The sequence below is a fragment of the Propithecus coquereli genome, unplaced genomic scaffold (assembly GCF_000956105.1).
Source record: "Propithecus coquereli isolate 6110/MARCELLA unplaced genomic scaffold, Pcoq_1.0 Scaffold862, whole genome shotgun sequence".
Lineage (NCBI taxonomy): Eukaryota > Metazoa > Chordata > Mammalia > Primates > Indriidae > Propithecus > Propithecus coquereli.
The window spans coordinates 381,031-405,568 of record NW_012154863.1 but is presented as its reverse complement, the minus strand read 5'-3'; the positions used below and the strand labels follow the sequence as shown (position 1 = coordinate 405,568).

The window sequence follows — 24,538 nt, the reverse complement described above, 5'->3', positions numbered from 1 at the left end:
GATAGAGGCCAATCTCACCGGGGTTAGGTGATACCTCATTGTGGTTTTGATTTGCATTTCTCTAATGATTAGAGATGTTGAGCATTTTTTTATATCTTGAATATTTACCCATGTGGTTACCGTTTCCAGTGCTCTTCATTTCCTTGTTTGCATCCAGATTTCTATTTGGCATCATTTTCCTTCTGTCTAAAGGACATCCTTTAACATTTAATGTGAGTCTGCAGTTGATGAATTCTTTTGGCTTTTGTAGGTCTGGAAATGTCTTTATTTCACCTTTGTTTTCTGAAAGTTATTTTTATGAGGTGTAAAATTCTGAGTTCAAAGTTTTTTCCTCAGTACTTTGAAGATGTTACTTTCTTCTCATTTATATTGTTTCTGATAAGAAATGTGCTGTCATTATCTTTGTTTCTTGGTTCCTTTTAGCTTTTTCTTTATCATTAGTTTTGAAAATCTTGATTATGCTGTACCTTGGTATATTTTTTTTTCATGTTTCTTGTGTTTGGGATTCATTGAGTTTCTTGGATCTGTGGATTTATAGTTTTCATCAAACTTGAAAAATTACTGGCAATTATTTATTCACACACTTTTTTATGCCCCCCTTCTCTCTCCTCTCCTTTGAAGACTCCAAACTGCATATCTTAGTGGCTTGAATTTATCAGATAGCTTGCTGAAACTCATCTTTCTTCTTTTCTTGAATTGTTTTTTCTGTTTCAATTGGATAGTTTCTACTTCTGTGTCCTCTAGTTCACTAATCTTTTCTTTTGTCATGTTGAATCTGTTTTTAATTCCATCAAGTGTATTTTTTGTATTAGACAGTACAATTTTCATTTCCAGCAATTCAGTTTGGGTTTATATCTTCTACATATCTACTTAATTTTTTCAATTTATTGAATGCAACTATAATAATTATTTTAATGTCCCTGTCTGCTAATTTCAACATCTGTGTTCACTATGGATTAACTTCAATAGATGATTATTTTCATTATGAGTCCATTTCCTGCTTCTTGGTATGCCTGATAATCTTTGGATTCCAGACATTGTGGATTTTACATTGTTGGGTGTTGGATCTATTTGCACTCCCATAGATATTCCTGAGCTTTGTTCTGGGATGAGTTAAATTACTTGGAAACAGTTTGTTCCTTTCTGGTCTTGTTTTTGTGATTTGTTAGGCAGGTCAAGAGAAGTGCTTCATCTAAGGCTAATTATTCTTCACTCCTGAAGAAAGACCTTCTGAGTATTTTAGCTAATACCCAATTATTAGGAGCTTATCAAGAATGGCTGGTGGCAGCAGGCCCTATTCCTGGCCCTATATGAGTATTGGGCATTATTATGTAATACTTTTGGATGTTTTCCAGCCTTTGGTAGTTCTCTCGTATGTATGCATTGATCAGTTCTCTGCTAAACACTTGGCTCACTCTCTGATGGCCTCAAGAAAAGTGATGATTTTATAGGTCATCTAGTCTTTCCTCACTGTTAGGGGGGGAAAAACTTTCTTTTTAATTGTATACATCCCTAGAAGAAGTAGAAACTCCAACCTAATAATTTTTAATTCATCTAAAATTCTGCATTCTTTATGTTCTTCTAGCATAGGAATAGTTCATTAATCAATATTTGCTTTATCAGAACCTCAGTCCGGGGTCCCTCCTAGATCCTCCCTGTGTTTCCCAGATCATGATGTTTATTAGACTGTGTTGTAACAGCCTGTGCTTCTGTTCACCTCACTGGATTGTAAATTCCATGAGAATAAGAACCTTTTTTGCATGCTTCACTGACGTATCCCCAAGCTTCGCTCTGTACCTGGAAGGCAGTAGGCACTAAGTGTTTACTGAATGTAAAACTGGATGTGTGATCTACTCTTGAATTGTCTTTCAGTGTCTCAAAGTCATCAGGTTTGGGGTCAGCATCAGGATTACAGTGTTCACAATATGGGCCAAGTCTCCTCCCCATGCAGGACTGTCGTGCTCTTCACTGTAGGCATGAGTTCATTGTGAGGTCTTTTGTTTATCTAAATTCTCTTCTTTCCCCAACTCAGATATTTTAGGGTTCATGCCTGTCAATCCTTGTTTTGTATGTCCCTCCTAGAACTATATTTTTTTACAAAAGCCTTCTCATGGGAAGGTGTTGAGGACCTTTGTTCTCATTGCACTTGCCAGGAGCCACATTCTTACCATCCAATACCTCCTTATCATGCATGGCTTTGATGTCCCTTCTAAAGTTTCTACATCAGCAGGGCCAGTTTTGTCAGTGTCCTCAATTCACTCAATGCCATTTGTGATACTGGCTCAGAATTTATCAACATTATGTAATTCAAAATATCTGACCTTTCGCATTGTATTTTTACAAATTCTTTAGTATCTCAAGATCTGATTTTTCTTCTAGCTTAGTATTTACTTTTTTAAATAAAATGTTATAGCTGTATTAAAATCTAGATATTATTTAGCTGGATGTTTGTTTTTGATTCCTTTGTTAGTAAGTCTTTTTTTCCCGTTAGTTTTCTTTATTTTTCTAACTGTATGTTCAATGTTTCATTCGCATGTTTGTACTAGCTTTTTAGTATCTAGCTGGGTGAGAGCCAAATTAACATTTTGATATCATTTATGATTCCTTGGTCCCCCATGCATTCCCTTGCCTTGAAGCCATTGCTCTTGTTACCACTGTTTAGTTACTTTTTCTGCCCCTAAATCCCTAAATACTCTTCTTCCAGTCCAGCCTTATTTTCCTGATGACTGCATGTTAGTTCCTCTGGTTTCCACTCAGGGGACATGTCCTCAGAGAGCCTTGTTTACCCCATCCTCCTGCCCCCCACAAAGTTCAGTGAGATGCCCCTTTTCCTATTAAAAAGGTATGGAATCTAATATAATGAATATCTGTGTATCCACCATCCAGTTTAAAAGCTTAAAGTTACTTGGGTATATTTAAAGTCCCTATTTATCCTTTCCCAAGTCTGTTCTTCCCAATTTGGTTCCCTTTTCTATCCCAAACTGTTCCCTATTTCCTTTTCTATCCCAAACTTAGTGTTTATCATACCATTTTCATGCTTGCATATACGTATGTACATTTAAAATCCCTTAAATATATATACTTCCTTAAATATATATATATATATATACATACTTCCTTAAATAATAGTTGGTATTTTTTGCTATTTTAAACTTTATATAAATGATAGCATGTTGTACTTACACAGTTTGCCATTTTTGTTCAACACTATGTTTTGAGATTCATCTATGTTGGCAGAAGTAGCTATAGTTTATTAATCTCAGCTGCTATATAGTATGTCATTGTGTAAATATACTAGATTGTTTCTACTTTTTCACTATTAAAAACCATGCTGCGAGGAAAAAAATACTGCTGTGGTGAATATTCTTGAAAATGTGCTAGGGTTTTCCTAGCATGTCACCAGCATTGCCTGACCATAGGGCGTGCTGATGTTCACCTCTCCTGATATCACCAAACACCCTCCTGATGGTGGACTGATTCACACTCCCCACCTGCAGGGTGGGAGACATCTCACTGCCCTACAGACCACTGCACTTGGTATTTCCAGACTTTAAAATTTGTACCAGTCTGATGAGTGTGAATTAGTTTCGTATTATGGTTAAATTTGCATTCCTTTAATTAATAATGAGGGCAAGTGTATTTTCAGATTTATTGGTCATTCCAGTTTCTCGGTGACTTGCCTGTTTATCTCCTTTGCCTATTTTCAATTTAGTAGTTTGTCTTTTTCTTGTTAATTTGTGAAAGTTCTTTCTATGTTATGGATTCTAGACTTTTGTTCAATTATATAAATATATTCTCCCAATCTATGATTTATTTTTCCCTTGTATGCTATATCTTTGATTTCCAGATTTTTTCATTTTAATATCATCAAATTTGTATCTTTTTCTTTACGGTTTGAGTTTTTTTGTGCCCTTTTTTTTTTGAGACAGAATCTCACTCTGTCACCCTGACTAGAGTGCAGTGGTGTCATCATAGCTCACTGCAACCTCCAACTCCTGGGCTCAAGCGATCCTCCTGCTTCAGCCTCCCAAGTAGCTGAGACTACAGGCTCACAACACCGTGCCCCGCTAATTTTTCTATTTTTTTAGAGACCGAGTCTTGCTCTTGCTCAGGCTGTTCTCGAACTACTGAGCTCAAGCGATCCTCTGGTCTCAGCCTCCCAAAATGCTAGGATACAGGCTTGAACCACTGTGCCTGGTCCTTTTTTGTGTCTTATTTAAGGAACTCTTTCTTATTTGGGGATTATAAAGATACTCGAATTCTCTTTTAATAGTTTTAAAGTTTTATTTTTTACATTGGACCTTTAATTCCCATGGCATTTGTTTTTATATAAGCATGAGATAGAGATCTGATTATTTTTTCTTTTGGATAAATGCTTCTTATAACTATTATTATCGTAAGAACTTACAATAATTTTTAATGCCTGTCTTATATGAATTTTGATAAATGCATGGATCTGTTTCTAGGCTCTGAGTCCTATGCCCTTGGTGTATTTCCCTATTCTTAACTTACTACAGCTTCATTATAGGTGTGTATTCCCAGAGCAGCCTTTCCTTGACCCTGTCCTATCACTATTAACCTTGCTAGTGTCTGCCTTCACTCTACCATAGGCTCCTAAAGTTTTCAACATTTTATCCCAATAAACAAGCACAGTGTCTACCATTTGAAAGGTAGTTACGAAATATTATTGAAGGAAAGAGTAAAATAAATCAGGAACTTAAATCTTAGTTATCAAGTGCTAAATATAGCTAATGTATTGAGGGAAAATCATTTTTAGGGAAAAATATATAGCATTAGCTCTTACAACTTGTATTTATTAGGTAAAGGAATTTCCTCCAGTAGTTTGTATATTATTTAAATATTAATTATTTAGAGGCTGTGTATGTTAAGAACTAGCATTTTTCATAATAGCTGACACATGGTAAGATTTTGATAAATACAGTGAATGAATTCTTTTAGTTAAGAGAATGTTCTTAGGAATATTTTTAACAGTAAATATATATTTTATAGAAGATGCTTTTTATAATTTTGAGAAAAAATTATTAGTTTTTCAAAAGAATATATTTATAATGTCTGATATTATGAAAAAAAGATATTAAGCTCCCCATGGGCAGTTTATCATCACCTGAAGCTCCTAGGTCTGAGTGACAGTTCAGTTTTGAAGAACATCTGGATTGTTTCCAGTTTTTGATGATCGCAAATAAAGGTGTTACAGGTTTTTGTGTGAACTTAAGTCTTCATTTCTCTGGGATAAGTGCCCATGAGTGCAATTGTTGGATCTTATATTTTTTAATATGTTGCCAAATTCTATATGCTAATATTTTCAAGGATTTTTGTTTGTATATTTATGAGAGATATTAATCTGTCTTTATCTGGTTTTGGTATCAGGGTAATACTAGTTTCATAAAATGAACTGGCAAGTGTTTCTTCCTTTTGTATTTTCTAGAAGATATTATGTGGACTTGATAATAATTCTTCTTTAAATATTTGATAGAATCCTCTAATGAAATCATCTGGGCCTAGCGACTTCTTTTTGGAGAGTTTGTAATTATGAGTTTAATTTCCTTAATAGTTATAGAGTTGTTCATATTATTAATATTGGGTGAATTTTGGTAGTTTGTGGTTCTTGAGGAATTTGTTCATTTTTTCTAAGTCGTGAAATTTATGTGCATATAGTTGTTTATAACATTACTGTTTTTTTTTTTTTGGTTTTTGTTTTGTTTTTTGAGACAGAGTCTTGCTCTGTCACCCAGGCTAGAGCACAGTGGCATCATTATAGCTCACTGCAACCTCCAACTTCTTGGCTCAAGGAATTCTCTCACCTCAGCCTCCAGAGTAGCTAGGACTACAGGTGCACACCACCACCCCTGGCTTATTTTTTAAAATATTTTTTTGTAGAAATAGGGTCTTGCTATATTTCCCAGGCTGGTTTCGAACTCCTGGCCTTAAGTTATCCTCCTGCGTCAGTCTCCCAAAGTGCCAGGATTGCAGGCATGAGCCATCGTGCCCAGCCACCTTATCCTTTTGATGTCTGTAGGGTCTGTAATGATATTCCCTATTTCATTCCTGATTGTGATAATTTGCATCTTTTCTCTGTTTTCTTTGTCAATCTAGTGAGAGTTTGTCAATTTTATTGATCTTTTAAAACAACCAGCTATTTGTTTCATTGATTTTTCTCTATTGTTTTCCTGTTTTTAATTTATTGAATTCTGTTATTTATGACTTCCTTTCTTCTGCTCAATGTGGGTTTATTTTGCCTTTTTCCCCCATACATTCTTAAGGTGGGGACTCAGATTATTGCTTTGAGGCTTTTTCTTTTTTCTCATGTATGCATTTTTAGTGCTATAAATTTTCCTGTCAGCGCTGTTCTCGCTTTGTCCCATAAATTTTTTTTCATCTTTTAATTTTTTTTAGCAAACGTTACCTGATAATTTATCCCACAAATTTTGATATATTTTGTCCAAAAAATTACACCAGACTTAAACATGCAAGAAAGAGATGATTTAATACTATTGCAATAGTGGGTGGGGCGTGGTGGCTCACGCCTGTAATCCCAGCACTTTGGGAGGCTGAGGCAGGAGAATCGCTTGAGGCCAGGAGTTGGAGGTTACAGTGAGCTATGATAGCACCACTGCATTCCAGCCTCAGAGACAGAGCAAGACCCTATCTCTAAAAAAATTAAAATTAAATATACTTTTTAAAAAGACTGTTGCAATAGGGGAGAGAAATCGAACTCAACTCCAAATATTGCAAGGGCATCTGGGGATAAATCCAGCCAGCAGGCAGGGTGAGGGGGTCAGTGGATGGAAAATTGCTAAGAAGATCTTGGCAATGTATCAAGAATGGGAGGATTCTTGCTAAACTGCTTGCAAAATGTGCTAAACTCAGCCACAGTTTTTCTGTGGCACTTGGCTGGAGTAGTGTGCTCATTGTATAGAAGTTTTCTGTCTTGCTAGGCTGTTCCTCTTCTGGTCCTGTGGCCAGTGAGAGCAGGCTTTTTTTTTTTTTTTTTTTTTAGGTAGGTCAGTGTCTGTTGGCATTTCCAGGTTACTGGCTTCTCCAGCACCCAGTCTGTGACATATTAGACAAAAAGAAACCTGGGAACTCACCTCTGTGTAATTCTTTGGGTCTCGTGGTCCCTTGCCAGTCTGCCTTATTAGCTCCCCTTTCAGAGTCTTCTTACATTTGCTTTCTATGTAATGCCCAAGGTTTTAGTTGTACCGGTGGGAGGAATAAGGAAAGTGTGTTTATGCCACCTTCCTGGAAGCTGACGTCTCCTTATCAGCAGCTATAATTGAACAAAGTACTTGATAGCACAGGTATAGTTTTAAAAGATCATCCAACGTATATTTCATTCCCAGCATCTCTTGCCACTTAGAGACTGCTGAGGCCTCTATTACTTTGGAGGAAGATACAGCTACAGCTGAGAATGAAGAAGTTAGTGCTCAGCTCTGGCTTTCAACTAAAACTTGTGATAGAATATAGCAAAAACAAGAAAAGTGTCAGGTACTAGAGATCAAAAAGTATTTTGTTAATTTTTGAATTTCAGAAGCTTCTCTTAATTATTATACGAAGACTCAAAGCCTTATATTTTCAGAGTTTAACATTATAAAGGAAGCCATTGAGTAGAGAGGATACAAGATGCTATGGGCAGTTCCACTTCACAAGAAGGAGATGGCAACTCCTCTGGGCTGGGAAGAGTTGCTGAGCGGGAGAGCAGGAGAACAGAACTCAGAGTGAAGCACTGAGTGTCTCCAAAAGACACTGACTCTGGCCCTTCTGTGTCAGAAACCAAGGTGGGAACAGAAAGCCAGAGAGGGGAATGCAGCCCCCAACAGGCTGTACGATACATAGGCACTGAGGCTTTCAGGGGTGCCAGGCCAACACTTGGTGGTGTTTGGGCAGAGAGGGCCTGAAGCTGCTCTCTCCCACGAAGTTTCCATGGGCCCCACAGGCATGACTTGGGGCTGGGAGCTCCTGTGGCCCCTGGATCCTGTGCTGCCTGGACCATGAGGAGAGTTGTGAGATGGACAGTCAAAGGCCTGGTCCACAGGGAGGATACAGCTGAGATTCAGGAGACATCAGTGTCACCAGAGCCACTTCCAGGGCCAAGTCAGCAGAAGAGGGACATCAGACGCTGGCTGTGCTGTGAGTACAGATGGCAGTCCTTCGTGGACACTTCACCAGCAGAAGCAGACAGGGCAGGGCACAAGGGCAGGGCAGCCACAACTGGTGACACAGGCCTCTCCCTGCTGGTGCCATGGTGGTATATAGGCTCCCCCCATCACCCACCACCCCAGACACCACCTTGGGAAGGAGGAGAGTGAGTGGAGGGAGAATAACTGAGGGGAGAGCGGTAGAAGTCTGGGTCAGCCATGCTTGACTGGGTGCTGTTCCCCACATGTGTAAATTAGGGTTTAAAACATCACCAATCCCTGCGTTCACTCAAGGACTTTCGGGTACAGATAATAGAAAACAAAATTCAAACTGATCTAAAGAATTAAGGATATGTCTCAGCTTCCCTTAGAAGTTGACAACACAAAATAAGTGACTGAAGCAAAGATCTCAATCAATGGAGGTTTACTAAGCTGAAGTTTGAGGATGCACCCAGAAAAACACAAACCACGGATGCATCTTTGACTGCTTTTTCTAGGGGGGAATTTGGGAACTTCAGTATTTAAGGAGAAAGGGCATGCAGAAAGAAAAAGGAGGAGGAGGTGGGCAGTGAAGCAAATGCTTACATTCTTGTGAGGCCCAGGGAATCCAGATTTTACATAAGGTAACTGAAGAGGAAAAGGGACTAAAGGAAGAATCTGTAATGTAGATGTCCCTGGGTGGGTGGAGGAATGATTGATCTCATCTTGTCTCTGTTCTGCACCTGGGAAGATAAACTTATAATCAACATCATTAGTTTTAGGAGTTAGACTTAACCTGGAGACCTAAAGTTACAATTTGCATGTCCTTGTTTATGGGGGGCCAGCAAGGAATTTCCTTATGAATGGTCTGTAGGGGCAGTCCTCTTAGATGCCTTTTGTCTTTCTGTGGAGATCTGGCTAATACATAATATTAGTAACAACTGTTCCCTTGGAAGGGGGTATTGCAAGACTCAGCCTCCAGGCTTGATCTTTGTTTTTGCATAAGGAGTTGAGGGGGTGGTCTTGAGATTTTTATTTTCCTTTACAAAGTCTAAGGAAGGGCTGACTTCAGGAAAGGTTTGAACTGGCAGCTGAAGTTATATGGACAGACCCAGTTTCTTTCTCCCCTTTTCTCAGCCTCTCTTTCACATAGATCTCCCCTCATTGTCCTGAGATGTTATTGAACCAAACAGGGGTCTGCTCACCCAGTGCAGTAAAGCCAGACACTGGAGCTAAGAGTTGCAGCAATAGCAGGAGGCTTTATTTGCAGGGTGCCATGCAAAGAGAATGAGCAGCTAACACTTAAAACTGTAACTCCCCAATGGCTTACAAGCCAGGGTTTTTAAAAGCAGAGGTACATTTCAGGCAGGCCTGGCCCAAAAAGGTGAGATATCCTGAAGTGCGGTGGGTGGGGGGCATAGGTAGATTCAGAGATTCTTGGATTAGCAGAAAAGAATATTAAGATGGGTGTGACAGGCCCTTCGGGGGAAATTTAGAACAAAGAATGGCAGTCAGAGTTAATTCAATTGCTCTGTTCCCCTTATCTGAATTTTCCATCTGGTGGGGGTTCCTGAAAAACAACTCAAGAACATGTTAAGATGCCACCTTTTAGTTTCCATAGGTAACCAAAACACCTCCTGACACTGGATTGCTTGGAGGGCCATTGTTCTCATCAGATTGCCTGTTCACTTTTCAAGGTTAGCCAGGTGCCTAGACCTTCCCCCTGAAAAAAACCTCAGGATTTTCCTTTATTTCCACACTTGGGGGGTGCTGTAAGGCCCCCCAGAGGGGTCCCTGCTTGGTCTCAGAGGCAGATAGTACATAGTCCCAGCAGACCTCAGAGATGCTTGCTTAGTTTATCTCCAGTGGGAATGAAAAGTGTCCCTCCATGCAGCTTCCATGAAAGTATGAGGAAGCACCTCTCACAGATGCCCTTAGCAGGCATCTCCCTGCATCTCTGTGGCATGGAGATGAGGTCTGCTGGCTGGCTTAAAGGTGGGGTGGGGGGGAACCTTAACGAAGATCTGGGTGCCATTTTCTAAAGAAAAAGGAAAAGAGAGTGCTGCATGGCCCCAAACAGGCAGTATCCCTCCACAAATAGCAAGATTATTTTTTTCCTGCGATCGGCAGAAATAAAAGTTACAAATTTTAAGCCTACTCCATGGGATAAGTTTAATTTAATATCCTTTTTTTGTTTTGTTTTTATTTCAGCATATTATAGGGGTACAGATGTTTAGGTTACGTATGTTGCCCTTGACCCCCCTCCCCCCTAAGTCTGAGTTTCAAATATGTCCATCCTTCGGGCGGTGCGCATTGCACTCTTTGTGTATGCATATACCCATCCCCTCCTCCCTCCTCCCCCTCCCCCCTCTCCGCTGCCCAACATCCAATAGATGTTAGTCTTATATGTGTACTTATGTGTTGATCAGTTAATACTAATTCGATGGTGAGTACATGTGGTGTTTGTCTTTCCATTCTTGGGATACCTCACTTAGTAGAATGCATTCCAGCTCTATCCAGGAGTATACAAGAGGTGCTATATCACCATTGTTTCTTAGAGCTGAATAGTACTCCATGGTATACATATACCACATTTTATTAATCCACTCATGTATTGATGGGCACATGGGTTGTTTCCACATCTTTGCAATTGTGAATTGTGCTGCTATAAACATTCGGGTGCAGGTGTCTTTTTCATAGAGTGACTTTTGTCTTTTGGGTAGATGCCCAGTAACGGGATTGCTGGATCAAATGGTAGCTCTACTTGTATCTCTTTAAGGTATCTCCATATTGCTTTCCACAGAGGTTGCACTAGTTTGCAGTCCCACCAGCAGTGTATGAGTGTTCCTATCTCTCCGCATCCACGCCAACATTTATTGTTTTGGGACTTTTTGATAAAGCCCAGTCTCACTGGAGATAAGTGATATCTCATTGTGGTTTTGATTTGCATTTCCCTGATGATTAGAGATGTTGAGCATTTTTTCATATGTTTTTTGGCCATTATTCTGTCTTCTTTTGATATCCTTTTGAATGTGCCAAAAAAAGGTAAAAGAGCTATTTATTACCTTTTTAAAAAATTTTAATAGGAAGTGATATATTCTGTCTTCCAAAGCATGAGCCATTCATAAGTTATTATTTGATGAAGATTCTTATAAAATTTTTCTTCAGGGTACAGACTGCACCACATATGAAGAGGCCTTGCTTTCCTGATATAATATTTAAGCTCTATTTTTATTAGGACCTATGTAAATGTTATAATAGCTATTTTTAAATAATTCTAATCAAGGTATTTACACTTGTGTGTTGTTTTTCTGCTTTGCTAATGAATGTCCCTCCTATGTAATATAAACATCTGTCAAAAACTGTATTAGCAAGATGTTCATAAATCATATAATGGTTTCAATAGTGGTGCTAAATCTGCATGGCTCGTTATACCCCCTCCCTTTTAGAGTTTAGTCCAGCATATTAAAATAGAGATCAAAAGACTGACAAAACAGACTTTTGTGGCAATAAGATACCAAAATACAAACAGGACCTAAGGCCATGCCAAGCAAAGGTTAATTCACTCCTGCAGGCCTTCAGTTTGCTTACAGATCACTTTGAGTCAGTATATTGTGGCTTGCTCCCTGATTGATGGACTTCCTTATCTTAACTTAAAACATCCTTTGTACTGATTCCAAGCATTTAGACAAAGCTTTATTTCTTTAACCAATTACAAATTAAAGAATTTCTGAATCTACCTGTAACCTGTAAGCCCCTGTTTTGAGATGTCACACTTTTTTATGCCAAACTAATGTATTCCTTCCATGTATTGATTTATGATTTTATCTGCAATTCCTGTCTCCCTAAAATGTATAAAACCAAACTGTAACTCAACCACCTCAGGACCACTTACTAAAGCTTTCTTGGATTTGTGAATCCCTGGGCCATGCTCACTGATACTCGTCTTGTTAATGGAAAAAACCAAACTCAGTAAAATAATGTAAAGTTTATTCTGAGCCAAACGTGAGTGACCATGGCCCTGGGAACTTACCTCAAGAGGTCCTCAGAAAATGGCTCCTTTTCTATGTAAGTCACAGCGCCCCAGGGCAGCAACCGCAGGTTCCAGCCTTCCCTGCTCACCAGAGGCTCAGGCTTCCCTCTGGTAGCCTGGTGGTTTCCTCTGCTCTGTACCATCTCTACTCTGCCCCTGTGGTGACCCAACTTGGCTTGGCACTCCTCCCAGCTCAGAGTGGTCTCCCCTCCTTCAGTGACCATTGGGGTTCGGCCATTCCCAGAGGAGTGCACTCTTCTCCCTCTACTGAGGACATTGCAGTTGGAGGTGTTCCTCCTTTCTCCTTGGAGCACTCTGCACAAGTGCCTCCTTTATTGGCAGCTGTCACACCCATGTAAATGCTCACAAGCCTCAAATCTCTTTCTTCATTCAATTTTCCCTCAAGAACCTCAAACCAAATACAGAAAAAAGACACCATGATTTTGTCAAGTTTTAGTCTGAAAATGTCAGTTCTTGACGCGCATATGGCCAAAGAATGACCAGACATGCCAAAGTAAGGCAAGCACAAAAATGAGGTTTATTAAGGAGAAAAAGATAGGATTATAGGGCAAGAGCAAGATATAGGTTTATAGAGCATGGTACATACACCACAGATGATGACCGGGCCCATTATCACAACAAAGGGAGAGCAGAAGGAAGGGTGCAAAAATGGCCTAGTTATGGTCTGCGTCCTGTTTTTTAGTGCCCAGACTTCCCTCGTGGTTCAGAGATCACCATGGAACCACTTTGATGGGACAGTTGGGAGTCACATGACCTGAGTCTTAACTACACATGTAGGTTGTTCTAGGTCAATTTCCAGACTCTATGGTACCTATGTTGCTTGACCCATGGGCTAGAGAGTCCTCTGCATTCTTTTGCAACTGGCATGCTAAGTTATGATTGGCAGACTCGTAGGGTATTCCCTCCTCCCCCAGGTATGGCAGTTGCTGGGGAGATTAGGGTGGGGCAGGAACAAGATGGGGGCAACAGCACCCACTTTCATCCCTAGGAGACCCAGAATCCCTCACCATCTACCTAACAATTTCACCATTTTTAAGCCAAACGTGCATCTTCAAGCTCCCCATGTGGGTTCCTTGATTTACCTCGTCAGAAAGGCCAGAACCCTGTGGACCCCTCTGGTCACTAGACCCTTGGGCCTCCTTCAATGGCTCATCCCCACCCTGGTGACCCACCCATCTTGGTGCAGGCCTTCCCAACTCTACTCCTAGTCCTCCATCTCTCCAGCCAGGAGAATCTCTCAGAAATGTAATCCCAGCTCAACTGGGGCAGTGATTCATACCTGTAATCCCAGCACTTTGAGAAGCCAAGGTGGAGGATCGCTTGAGCCCAGGAGTTTGAGACCAGCCTAGGCAACATAGTGAGACCCCATCTCTACAAAAAATTGAAAAGTTAGCCAGGCATGTTGGTACATGCCTGTAGTCTCAGCTACTCAGGAGGCTGAGGCAGGAGGATCACTTAAGCCCAGGAGTTTGAGACCAGCCTAGGCAACATAGTGAGACCCCATCTCTACAAAAAATTGAAAAGTTAGCCAGGCATGTTGGTACATGCCTGTAGTCTCAGCTACTCAGGAGGCTGAGGCAGGAGGATCACTTAAGCCCAGGAGTTTGAGGTTGCAGTGAGTTACGATGCCACTGCACTCTAGCCCAGGCAACAGAGCAAGACTCTATCTCAAAAAAAAAAAAAAAAAAAAAGAATTATTGTATATAATTATGATAACTGTCACCCAGGCTAGAGTCAAAAAGGATTGTTCTCAAATCTGGTGACCATACTTAGTGACGTATCCACCGAAATTGTGTTTCAATATTAGACAATTGTATTAAATATTGATATGCTTATGTGTGATACATTGGCATTACTTATTTTGTTAATGTTTAATAAAATGTGATACATTTTAAATACTCTTAAATGGTACAGATTAATTTAAGAGTAGATATTCCAGCTAAAACTATTCTCTTATTATTAACAGAATATCCAAGGTATTTCCAAGCACCCAATTCAAATTAAGAAACCTCGAAATTTTAAAGGTAACTCATTTTTTTCTATCTTGCTAAAATCTTGGATAACATTTTTTGAAAACCTAGAAGTGTTTGTCATCACTTTTCTGTATAACTAACTGCTTTACTTTCCTTAAGTTCCCTGTACTTGCATGACCAGGATTTAAATATATATTGAAAATAAAAAACAGCTAAAGTGATATGGTGCCTCCCTTTTAGCAGTTTATAAGTGAAAATAGATGATAATTATATGAGGGAAGTAGCTTCCCTCCTACCATCTCTCCTCTGCCAACTTCCCGATAAAGAACAAACAAACATACAATAGCACTGGCTTTTATTAAAGTCTGAAAATTATGGAAATGTTTATAGAAGCACAGTAACACTCTTTACCTTTTTTTTTTTTTTTAAGAGACAGGGTCTCGCTCTGTCACCAAGGCTGGAATGCAACAGTAGTGCACTGACAGCTCACTGTAGCCTGGAACTCATGGGCTCAAGAGCTCCTCCAAGGCTCAGCTGATGGACACTTTTCTAAAAAAGACAAAGTTCAGATCTGAGCAAATGAGCATTCTGAGGCCCATTCCCAACCCACACCTGCACCCTTGGTGGGGACGCTCCTGCCCCTTGCTCTGGGCACTACTGCACCAGGAGGTCCTGGGAAAACAGTGGAGCATGGTGAGAAGTCCTTTTTAAAATATATAGTCATGCTAAACAGGCTTGGTCCCCATGCCCTTGAAGAATCTTCTGTGGGGATTCATAGTGTGCTTCCCCCATAGATCTTCTAATAAGGCTCAGAGGCTACAGACTGTTTTTACTGGAATGCATTCAATTGTCAATATTTGACTTGTCCTTTCTTCATTAAAAATTCTAGACAGAACAGAAAATTTTAATACCAGAAAATCTAGTTAACTTTTAGTAGTAATATGTTATTTTAAAATTACATTAATAAAAATATTCAGAAAAACTAAAAATCTAGACTTGACCTCAGAATGATATTAAAATAATTTTGTATTGAGGAATAGCTATTGAGTCAGCTCATGACCAAATGACCAAATTCACCAAGTGCTTTTGAAATAACAATTCAGGTAAAGAAGATGAGATTCTCACAATCTCCCCAAGGGCCATGTTTGTTTCGTCCAAAGGCCACACCTTCCTAGCAGCAGGTACGTGCGTGCAGTGCTGGAGGGACATAATGGTCAAGGTAGCTCTCTTTATGCATTTTCAAATATTTAGAAATTAAGTAATTCAAAGGTACCTATAGAACTCATTCTTTCAAATAATTCCTAAGGCAAAGATTTATATGAAACAAAGATTTCTTGTGCACAGTAAATAATAACAGGTCTTTTACTTCCAGGGCCCCTTCACTTCACCACATCAAAATCCCACATAGCCCTGCATGGTCCTGATCAATCTGCCCCTCTCCTCCTTGTCCTTGCCCCCACTGCTCTCTGCCTAGCACACTCTCTGTGGCCTCACCGTCTGCTCTGGTCCTCCTCCCAGTGACAGCCCATCCACCTCAGGCCCCTACCCAGGCCATGCCTCTTCCCCAGATGCCATCTTGGCACCTTCTTCACTGCCTCCATACCTTTGCTAAATGTTACTATCTTGGCAAGGCCTGTAATAGGGTGCCTGATTACCCTATTTATAACAGCAACTTCCCTACACACACACACACACACACACACGCACACACACACACACACACGCACACACACACGCACACTCCTGAACCTCCTCACTGTCATTGAACTTTTCCATTTCATTTCTCCCCTTCTAACATACCAAATAATTTATTCAAGGTATCTTCTCCTCCTAGAATGTAAGCTCCATGGGGAAGGCAATTTTGTCTATTTTGTTCACTAACATATCCCAAGCACAGAGCCTGGCACATAGTAGGCCCTTTCTAAAATTTTGATGTACACAATGAACGAATGAACCAATGAACAAATGAATGAATATAGCCCACCCTGGAGGCCTTGCTGGCCTTCAGGAGGTAGAGAAGATGTGCAGACCCAGGGAATGGCCCGTGACACTGAGACCAGAGGACCCTGGCCAGTGGGAGGTGGGGATGTTGACCTTGACCAGCAGAGGGGCGGAAAGTCTGAGGTGGGGCGGGAGGAGCAACAATGAGCGCCACTCTTGGTAAATTCTGATTTAATGCAGAACTTTCTCTAACAGACTTTTCACAGATTGAATTACGCGTTCTTGCACATTTATCTGGGGATCCAGAACTTTTGAAGTTATTCCAGGAATCTGAAAGAGATGATGTGTTTTCTACTCTGACTTCACAGTGGTAAGATATATGCACTCAGGTTATCAGATCTGCAGGAATGCCGACATGATTTTAAAAGCCTGAGGTCATTCCAAGGCTATTTTCAAAAAGCAGAAATTACATTTTTTCTTCAGTAGTTAATCATGTCGAAAAGAAGAATAGACAACTAGGATGCCAGAGTCTCCTAATAATGGAGGAACTGATGGTTCTTCCCTGCTTAAAAAGAAGTCAATCCCTGGAGAATGTATTAGTAATAGAAATGGTGTTAAAAACAAGCCCCCTCCAGGTGAGCTCCTGGAGGCGGAGAGCACAGCAGGATGCTCCGCTGGGTGGGTGGCTGCCCAGCAATCTGGGCTGCGGGGCAGTCCCTGCCCATGGCTCATACTTGGCAGACAGGCAGGTGGCCTTGGGTGGTGTTGGGCGATCGGCAGTGTTGTCAGAGGTCCTTCTTTCTTTCTGAGTCTTTACTCTTAGGACATTGGCTCTCCTTCCTCCTGGCGTTGGAGAGGAGCCTTCTATGGAAGCCTTCATCCATATTCCTTTTATTTTTCATTTTTACTCTAGCATTGTTAATGTATCTTTGTTGACTTCCTCCTTCCCCTCTACTGGGAAAGAAAAAAACTACTTAGGGTTGCCCTAAAGGTAACCCGAGAAGGAAATCCTATCTTCAGCCTGGGTGAAGACCCCATTTGTTGTTTAGGTGCAATACAAACTTCTACACTTATCCCCTCTACTTTCTCACTGCCAGCTCATTCTTGCTTTTTAAAACAAACTTTCATTTTATGTACTTAGGCTTTTATTTCCATTTGAAGCCAGGAACTCCTTACATCTAAGACAATGATTGCCTTTCTTCAGTGTTGGTTGGCCTTGAGGTCCAAGGCCAGCACCCGCAGGTGAGAACCCTGCCACCAGCAGGGGAGACTCAAAGGCTCCCCAGGGTCTTTGCTGATGTGCAGCACCACCGACCCCCGCCTCAGGCACCACCCAGGATTTTCTTTTTGTCTCTGTGCCCAATGTTTCTGCGGAGATGCCCTTCTAGGTTTCACCATTTTTTTTTTAAACCAAGATACAATTCAAAAACCATAAAATTCACCCTTTTAAAGTTAAAATTTCATGCTTTTTAGACATTCACAAGGTTGTGTAACCATCACCACTATCTAATTCCAAAATATTTCCATCACTCCAAAAAGAAACCCCACATCCATTAACCATTACTCCCCACTCTCCCCTCCTCCCAGCCCCTAGAAACCACTAATCTACTTTCTGTCTCTAGATTGCCTATTCTGGACATTTCACATTAATGGAATCATGCAACATGGGGCCATTTATGTCTGGCTTCTTTTACTGAGAAGACGTCTTCAAGGTTTATCCATGTCATAGGATGTAACAGTACTTGATTCCTTTTTATGACTGAAAAAGATTTTATCATGTGGAATAATATATTCTATATATTTCAATAAAAGTAAGCAAATATATTCCATGTATTTATCCATTCATCAAATGTCCTTTGATGGACATTAGGGTTGTTTCCACTTTTTGGCTATTATGAATATGAACATTTGTATACAAGTTTTCGTGTGGACTTATGTTTTAATTTCTCTTGATTATATATTAATACTTAGGAGTAGAATTGCTGGGTCATAAAGTAATGCTATGTTTAGCTTTTTATATTGTGGTAAAATAACTCCATCACATAAAATTTACCATCTCAACTATTTAAAATGTACAATTTAGTGACAGCTATGTTTAACTTTTTGAGGAACTGCTAAACGATTTTGCAAAATAGCTGCACCATTTTACACTCCCATAAGTAGTGTATGGGGTTTCAGTTTCTCCACATTCTCACCAATACTTTTTATTATCTGTCTTTTTGATTCTAGCCATCGTAGTGAGTATGAAGTGGTGTCTCATTGTAATTTTGACTTGCATTTCCCTAATGAATATGATGTTGAGCACCTTTTCATGTGTACAACATTTATTCTTTATCTTTGTCTCTTCCCCTTCTCTACATCTTGAACACAAGTGCACCCTGGGGTGTTTTGTTTGCCATCCTTTCTCTATGTACTTCCTCCCAGAAGGTGTCCTTCTTTCTCACTTTCACTTTCCCTCCAGTTAGGATATAAGTAATATAGATTTGTTCAAGTATGTAATAAATTTAATAACACCCCTTCCCTCTCTGCAGAGGTCTGGAAAGTCATAGAAAATGGTTTTTGTTTAAGCAGGAAGAGTGTTTTGCTTTTTTGGTTAACTCTTGAGCTTTCCATCTTAGTGCTTAGATGGAATAAATGTCCTGGATTTTCTCTTTTATAGTGTATGAGAGAGTCTCTCTGTGATTCAAGGTCAGTGTTTGTGCATAGATAACAAGCATATTATTTTTGTTCAGTGGGTCCAAAACTACTCTGGTTGTTGCTAACCAACTATGTTAGCAAAGTTACAGCAAAACATTTTTGTCAAAGTACTCAGCAAAGGATACAGCTAAAACAGTACTGAGAAGTAAATGTATAGCACCAAATGCTTACATTAGAAATCAAAAAAGACCGGGTGTGGTGGCTCACGCCTGTAATCCTAGCACTCTGGGAGGCTGAGGCGGGTGGATCGTTTGAGCTCAGGAGTTCAAGACCAGCCTGAGCAAGAGCGAGACCCCGTCTCTACTAAAAAAATAGAAATTAGCTGAACAACTAAAAAAATATATATATAAAAAATTAGCTGGACATGGTGGCTCATGCCTGTAGTCCCAGCTACTCAGGAGGCTGAGGCAGGAGGATCACTTGAGCCCAGGAGTTTGAGGTTGCTGTGAACTAGGCTGATGCATGGCACTCTAGCCCAGTCAACAGAGTGAGACTCTGTCTCAAAAAAAAAAAAAGAAATCAAAAAAGATCTTAAATCAGTAATCTAAGTTTCTATCCTAAGATACCTGAAAAGGAAAAGCAAGATAAACCCAAACTAAGCAGAAAGAATGAAATAATAAAGATAAGAGCGGAAATCAGTGAAAGTGAAAATAGGAAAACAATAGAGAAGATTAATGAAAGAAGCTGGTTCTTTGAAAAATAAATAAAATGGATAAACACAAAAAATGAAAATAGAAATGACATAAATCACCAATATTAGGAATGCAGTAGGGAATATCACTAAAGATCCCGCAGACATCAAAAGGATAATAAGGGAATACTATGAACAACTTTTTATTTCAAAAATTCAATAATGTAGAGGAAATAGACCTATTTCTTGAAAACTACAAACTATCAAAACCTAATTAAGATGAAATAGATAACATGAATATTTCTATAACTATTAAAAAATTTGAGTTTGTAACTTAAAAGTTCCTGAAAAAGAAATTCTCAGTCCCAGATGGCTTCACTGGAGGATTTTACCAAACATCTAAAGAATAATTAACACCAATTTTATACAACCTCTTCCAAAAATAGATTACATTCCAATTCATTCTATGAAGTTAGTATTAACCCTGATACCAAAATCAGACAGAGAGTAAAAAAATAAAATAAAACTAACAAACAAGAAAAAAACCTGGAGACCAATATCACTTATGAATTTAGATGCAGAAATCCTCAACAAAATATTAGCAAACCAAATCCAACAATGTATAAAAATAATTATATGGTATGTCCAAGTGGGATTTATTCTTTGAATGCAAGGCTGGTTCGACATTCAAAAATCTATCAGTGTAATCTACCATGTCATCAAGCTGAAGAATAAAACTAGTATATTAATTGATGTGGACAAAAGCATTTGACAAAATCTAACACCCATTCATGATAAAAAAATTCTCATCAAATTAGAAATAGTGGGAAATGACCTCAATTTGAACATCTGTTAAAAAAAAAAAACTAAAGCCAATAGCATATTTTAATGGTGAAAGGCTAAATGTTTTCCCCCTAAGATCAAGAACAACTTATTAATATTGCATACTGGAGTTCTAGCCACTGCATAAGATAAGAAAAAGAAATGAATGGCATGTATATTTAAAAGGAAGAAATAAAACTGTCTCTATTTGCAGATGACAAGATTGTCTATGTAGAAAATTCCAAAGAATATACAAAGAAAAAAATTTCTTAACTCTTAGGACTAATGAGTGTGCTCAGCAAAGTCTTAAGACCCAAAATCAATACACAAAAATCAATTGCATTTCTATAAACTGACAATGAATATGCAGAAATTGAAATTAAAACATAATACCATTAATATTCAAAGATAATGAAATACTTAAATATTTAGTTTTCCAAATATGTACAACATCTGTATACCTAAAAGTACAAAATGCTGATTAAGGGAATCAAAGATCTAATAAACTAAGAGACATGTTCATGATATGGAAGACTCAACATCCAAAAAATGTCAACTCTCCTAAATTGACCCATAGGTTTCTGATGTAATCCCTATTAAGACCCAAGCAAGGTTTTTATAGACACAGACAAACTTATTCTAAAATGCATATGAAAAGCCACAGGCCCTAGAATAGCTAAAACAATCTTGACAAAGAACAATAAAGTGGGAGGAATCACTCCACCTGATATGAAGACTTAATATGTAGTAATCAAGAGGGTGTGATGTTGGCAGAGAGACAGATACTAGATCAGCGGAACAGAAAAGCCAGAAATAGACCCTCACAAATATGCTTGACTGATTTTTGACAAAGGTGTAATGTATAAGGTGAAGAATAATTCTCTTCAGATTCATGTCAAGCCAATCACTATGAAGCCAACTGGAGAAATTCACATCTATACTGGATACTGTCTATGTCTTTTCTGCATTTTATTAGCTTGCATTAGTTCTTGGGAGAACTTCAAAACTACAAAGCTTTTAATATTTTCATGATGGTTGTTTCTAATTCCCCATCAGCAGTAATAATCCAGTGTTTGTGGCTTATACTGTAATTAGTTGCTGTGGAAATGATTTTTAGATTCCAAACAAAGGACTAGAATAGCACATGGTAAAAAAAAAAACAAACAAAAAACCAGCAAGATCAAATACACTCTTAAAAATGTTTATTTTGTGTCAATGCTTTATTGTTTGAAACACAAAAAGCAAAAAGGCAATTTGATATTATATTCTGAAATATTTATTAATAGTAACATTTTCAAAGAATAACAATTTCCTTGAAAACCTTTAAAATTGTATAAATGGAGTTTAGAAGAAATCAAAGAAATCATCTATTAAGCCACAATTTGAAAGATGAACACCTGTGACCCACAGAGCTGGGACCTGTCCAGGGAGTGCACATCAGGCAAGACCAGACCTCAGAGCTGCTCACTCAGCTCTGGTAACTCCCCATGTACATGAAAGACATAGTTGTTCACACTGTAAAGTCCAAGACAGACCTCTTTCTCCACAGTAATCATATCTTCACCTCATTAGATGGTTTTCTAAAAGTTTTATAAAAAACATTTCTTATGAGCTGTGCATTCAACTCAACATTTTTAGACTAAAACTTAAAAGAATTTTTCACTGTGAAATATGTTAGTTCTTCTGCTTAAGACTTTCTTGGGTGCTTCTCTGAGATATTCCCTGGTAAAAAAATAAAACTGTCTCTATTTGCAGATGGCATGATTATCTATGTAGAAAATCCCAAGGAATATACAAAAAAGTATAGACAAGCGTGGACGACAGTATTATATCTGGTACACATCCAGGGAAGATGGTGCTTCCCTACCTAGCAGGCACCAGGTGTGGCTATGTGATTTGCTCATGAAATGCGAGTAAATGATTTGTCCCTACTGAGACTTTAAGAAATTGCAAATGAGTCCTCATGAGCTCTTGTCCCTCTATTACAATGGCTGGCAAATTTTTTGATAGAAGCTGCTCCATCATCCTGCATTATGAATGGTTGGACCAGCCTGTAACAGAATGTAGTAAGGATGAGAAATAAACTATTCTTGCTGTAAGATAGTAGGATTTTGGAATGACTTATTATGGTAGCATAACCTGGCCTATCATGGTATCTACAGGGACTGGTGCTGTAAAAGGCGGCTATAACAAATTCTAAAACATGTGGCTTGGGCTTTGGGGCCAGGGAAGGCAGTGAAGAGATGTTTATTGGAGCCTAAAGGATGGCATTTGGTAAATGATATAATGTTTGATAAAACTGTCACCTGTGATAACTTGTAAAGCAAATACTATCCCCGATGAGCTTGTGGCTTTAGGCAGAGGTGGGCCAACAGGACGCCAGAGTGTGCTTTGATTGCTGTTGTCTACGTGTAACAAGGCACTGTAAGAAAGAGACAAACTCAGAAAAGAATTGGCCTGTATACAAGTAGGAATGAAAAGGAATAATGAGATTCCTGAAAGCTGGAGTCTTGCACATTTGAATGTATCAGTGATTCTCCAACCAGTAAAAGAAAAATCTGAAAAGGCATGTGAGCAACAAAGACCAATTAAAACACATAAATCAAGGTGTGACCTTAATACCTACTATTAACACATCAGAAGGAATTAAGATGGCACCCAAAAATCTTTGTAGTTGGGCAACACGGCTCTGGAAAAAGAGAGGTAAAAAAGAGAGTAAAAGGTTGTGGCTTTCCCAGAAACTCCTGATGAACTCAAGTTGCCTGCAATGATGTCTAGAGAGAGGATACATCTCTAAATGAACTGTGGGTGTGTCTTTTGGTGCCTGGAGCTGGCTCAAGTAAGAAGCCGATTACACTTTTGAGAGTTGTACTTCCCAAAGAACCACCTGGCTGGGTTAAAAGAGGCTGTGATTATTTGAGACTTAAAGCAACCCTTGGGCTCAAACTCAAACATAGGCAAGAAGCAGTCTGGGAAACATACTTACCTACCAAGAAAACCGCATTCTTCAATGCCTTCTTGTAAGTAGCCAAGAAGAATAATGAAAAAAGAAGTCTCAGAAAGTGGAACAAAAGACTATGGAGAACAATGGACTAGAAAGATACTCCCAGGGAACAGATTCCAGGCCTAATCAAGGACCCTTTTCCCAGCCCTAGAAAAGGCCCCCTCAACACCTACCCAGAGAAAATTCAGAGTTTCTGTGGGCCAGTGACTGCCATGTGTCTCCCATTCTTCCCCTTTCCAGATGGAGTGTTTATTGTGGGTTTCCTGTCCCTGTCCTACCATTGCACAGCACATTCATGGAGTGGCAGCTAGTGAACTAAGACTTGCCTTCTTAGAAGCCACAGTAAGACCTGATATAAAGATGATCACAGAGGTGGTAGGATTGCTTGAGGCCAAGACTTTGAGACCAGCCTGGGCAACATAGTGAGACCCTGTTTCTACAAAAAGTTAAAAATTAGCCAGGTGTGATGGCATGTGCCTGTAGTCCCAGTTACTTGGGAGGCTGAGGTGGGAGGATTGCTTGAGCGCAGGAGTTCAAGGCTGCAATGAGCTATGACTGTGCCACTGTACTCCAGCCTGGGTGACAGAGTGAAATCCTGTCTCTAAAAAAAAAGAAGAAGAAATTAAAAAGAAAATTTATCATAAAATCCTGGACTTTGAGCCTGCTACCCTAATTATATGAAACTTTGGATTGTCACCTATGATAAGGAGATGAATGTATTCTGCATATACAAGGGGAAGGAAAGCAAATATTTGTAATCAGAAAGGTTACAAATAGACTGTATGATTATTCAAAAATATTTGTTATCCTTCCCTAAAGGAAGAGTTTACTTCCTTGTCCCACTGACTCAGGCTTGCCCTTGTGACTTGCTTTAGCCAATGCATGTGAATGGAAATGATGTTGGTTACTGCTGGATAGAAAATTTAAGAGCCAACACATAGTTGTCCATTTTTGCTACTTCTTCTGCCATGACAACCATCAGTATTCCAGTTGTAGGATGAGCTACACTCCTAAATCACAGAAAGCAGGTGACGTGGAGCAGAGCCTCAGTTGACCTGTGATATGTTGCATGAATAAGAAATAAGCTCTTCTGATAACTATAATCTACTTAGAACTCAGGAAAATCAACAAGAAAAAATCAAACAACCCTATCAAAATGTGGGCAAAGGACATAAACAGAAACTTTTCAAAAGAGGACAGAATAATGGCCAAAAAACATATGAAAAAATGCTCAACATCTCTAATCATCAGGGAAATGCAAATCAAAACCACAATGAGATA

At 39.2% G+C, this 24,538-nt stretch overlaps 1 protein-coding gene across 1 annotated transcript in view; it reads left to right on the top strand.

Moving 5' to 3' along the window:
* The window catches only part of POLN (polymerase (DNA directed) nu), a 176,316-nt gene that overhangs the window by 94,905 nt on the left and 56,873 nt on the right, over positions 1-24,538 (top strand). Inside the window, exons 15-17 of the mRNA XM_012664146.1 lie at positions 14,156-14,213; positions 15,266-15,343; positions 16,359-16,473. Coding sequence (XP_012519600.1) covers positions 14,156-14,213; positions 15,266-15,343; positions 16,359-16,473 — 251 coding nt within the window. The remainder of the gene's footprint in view (positions 1-14,155; positions 14,214-15,265; positions 15,344-16,358; positions 16,474-24,538) is intronic.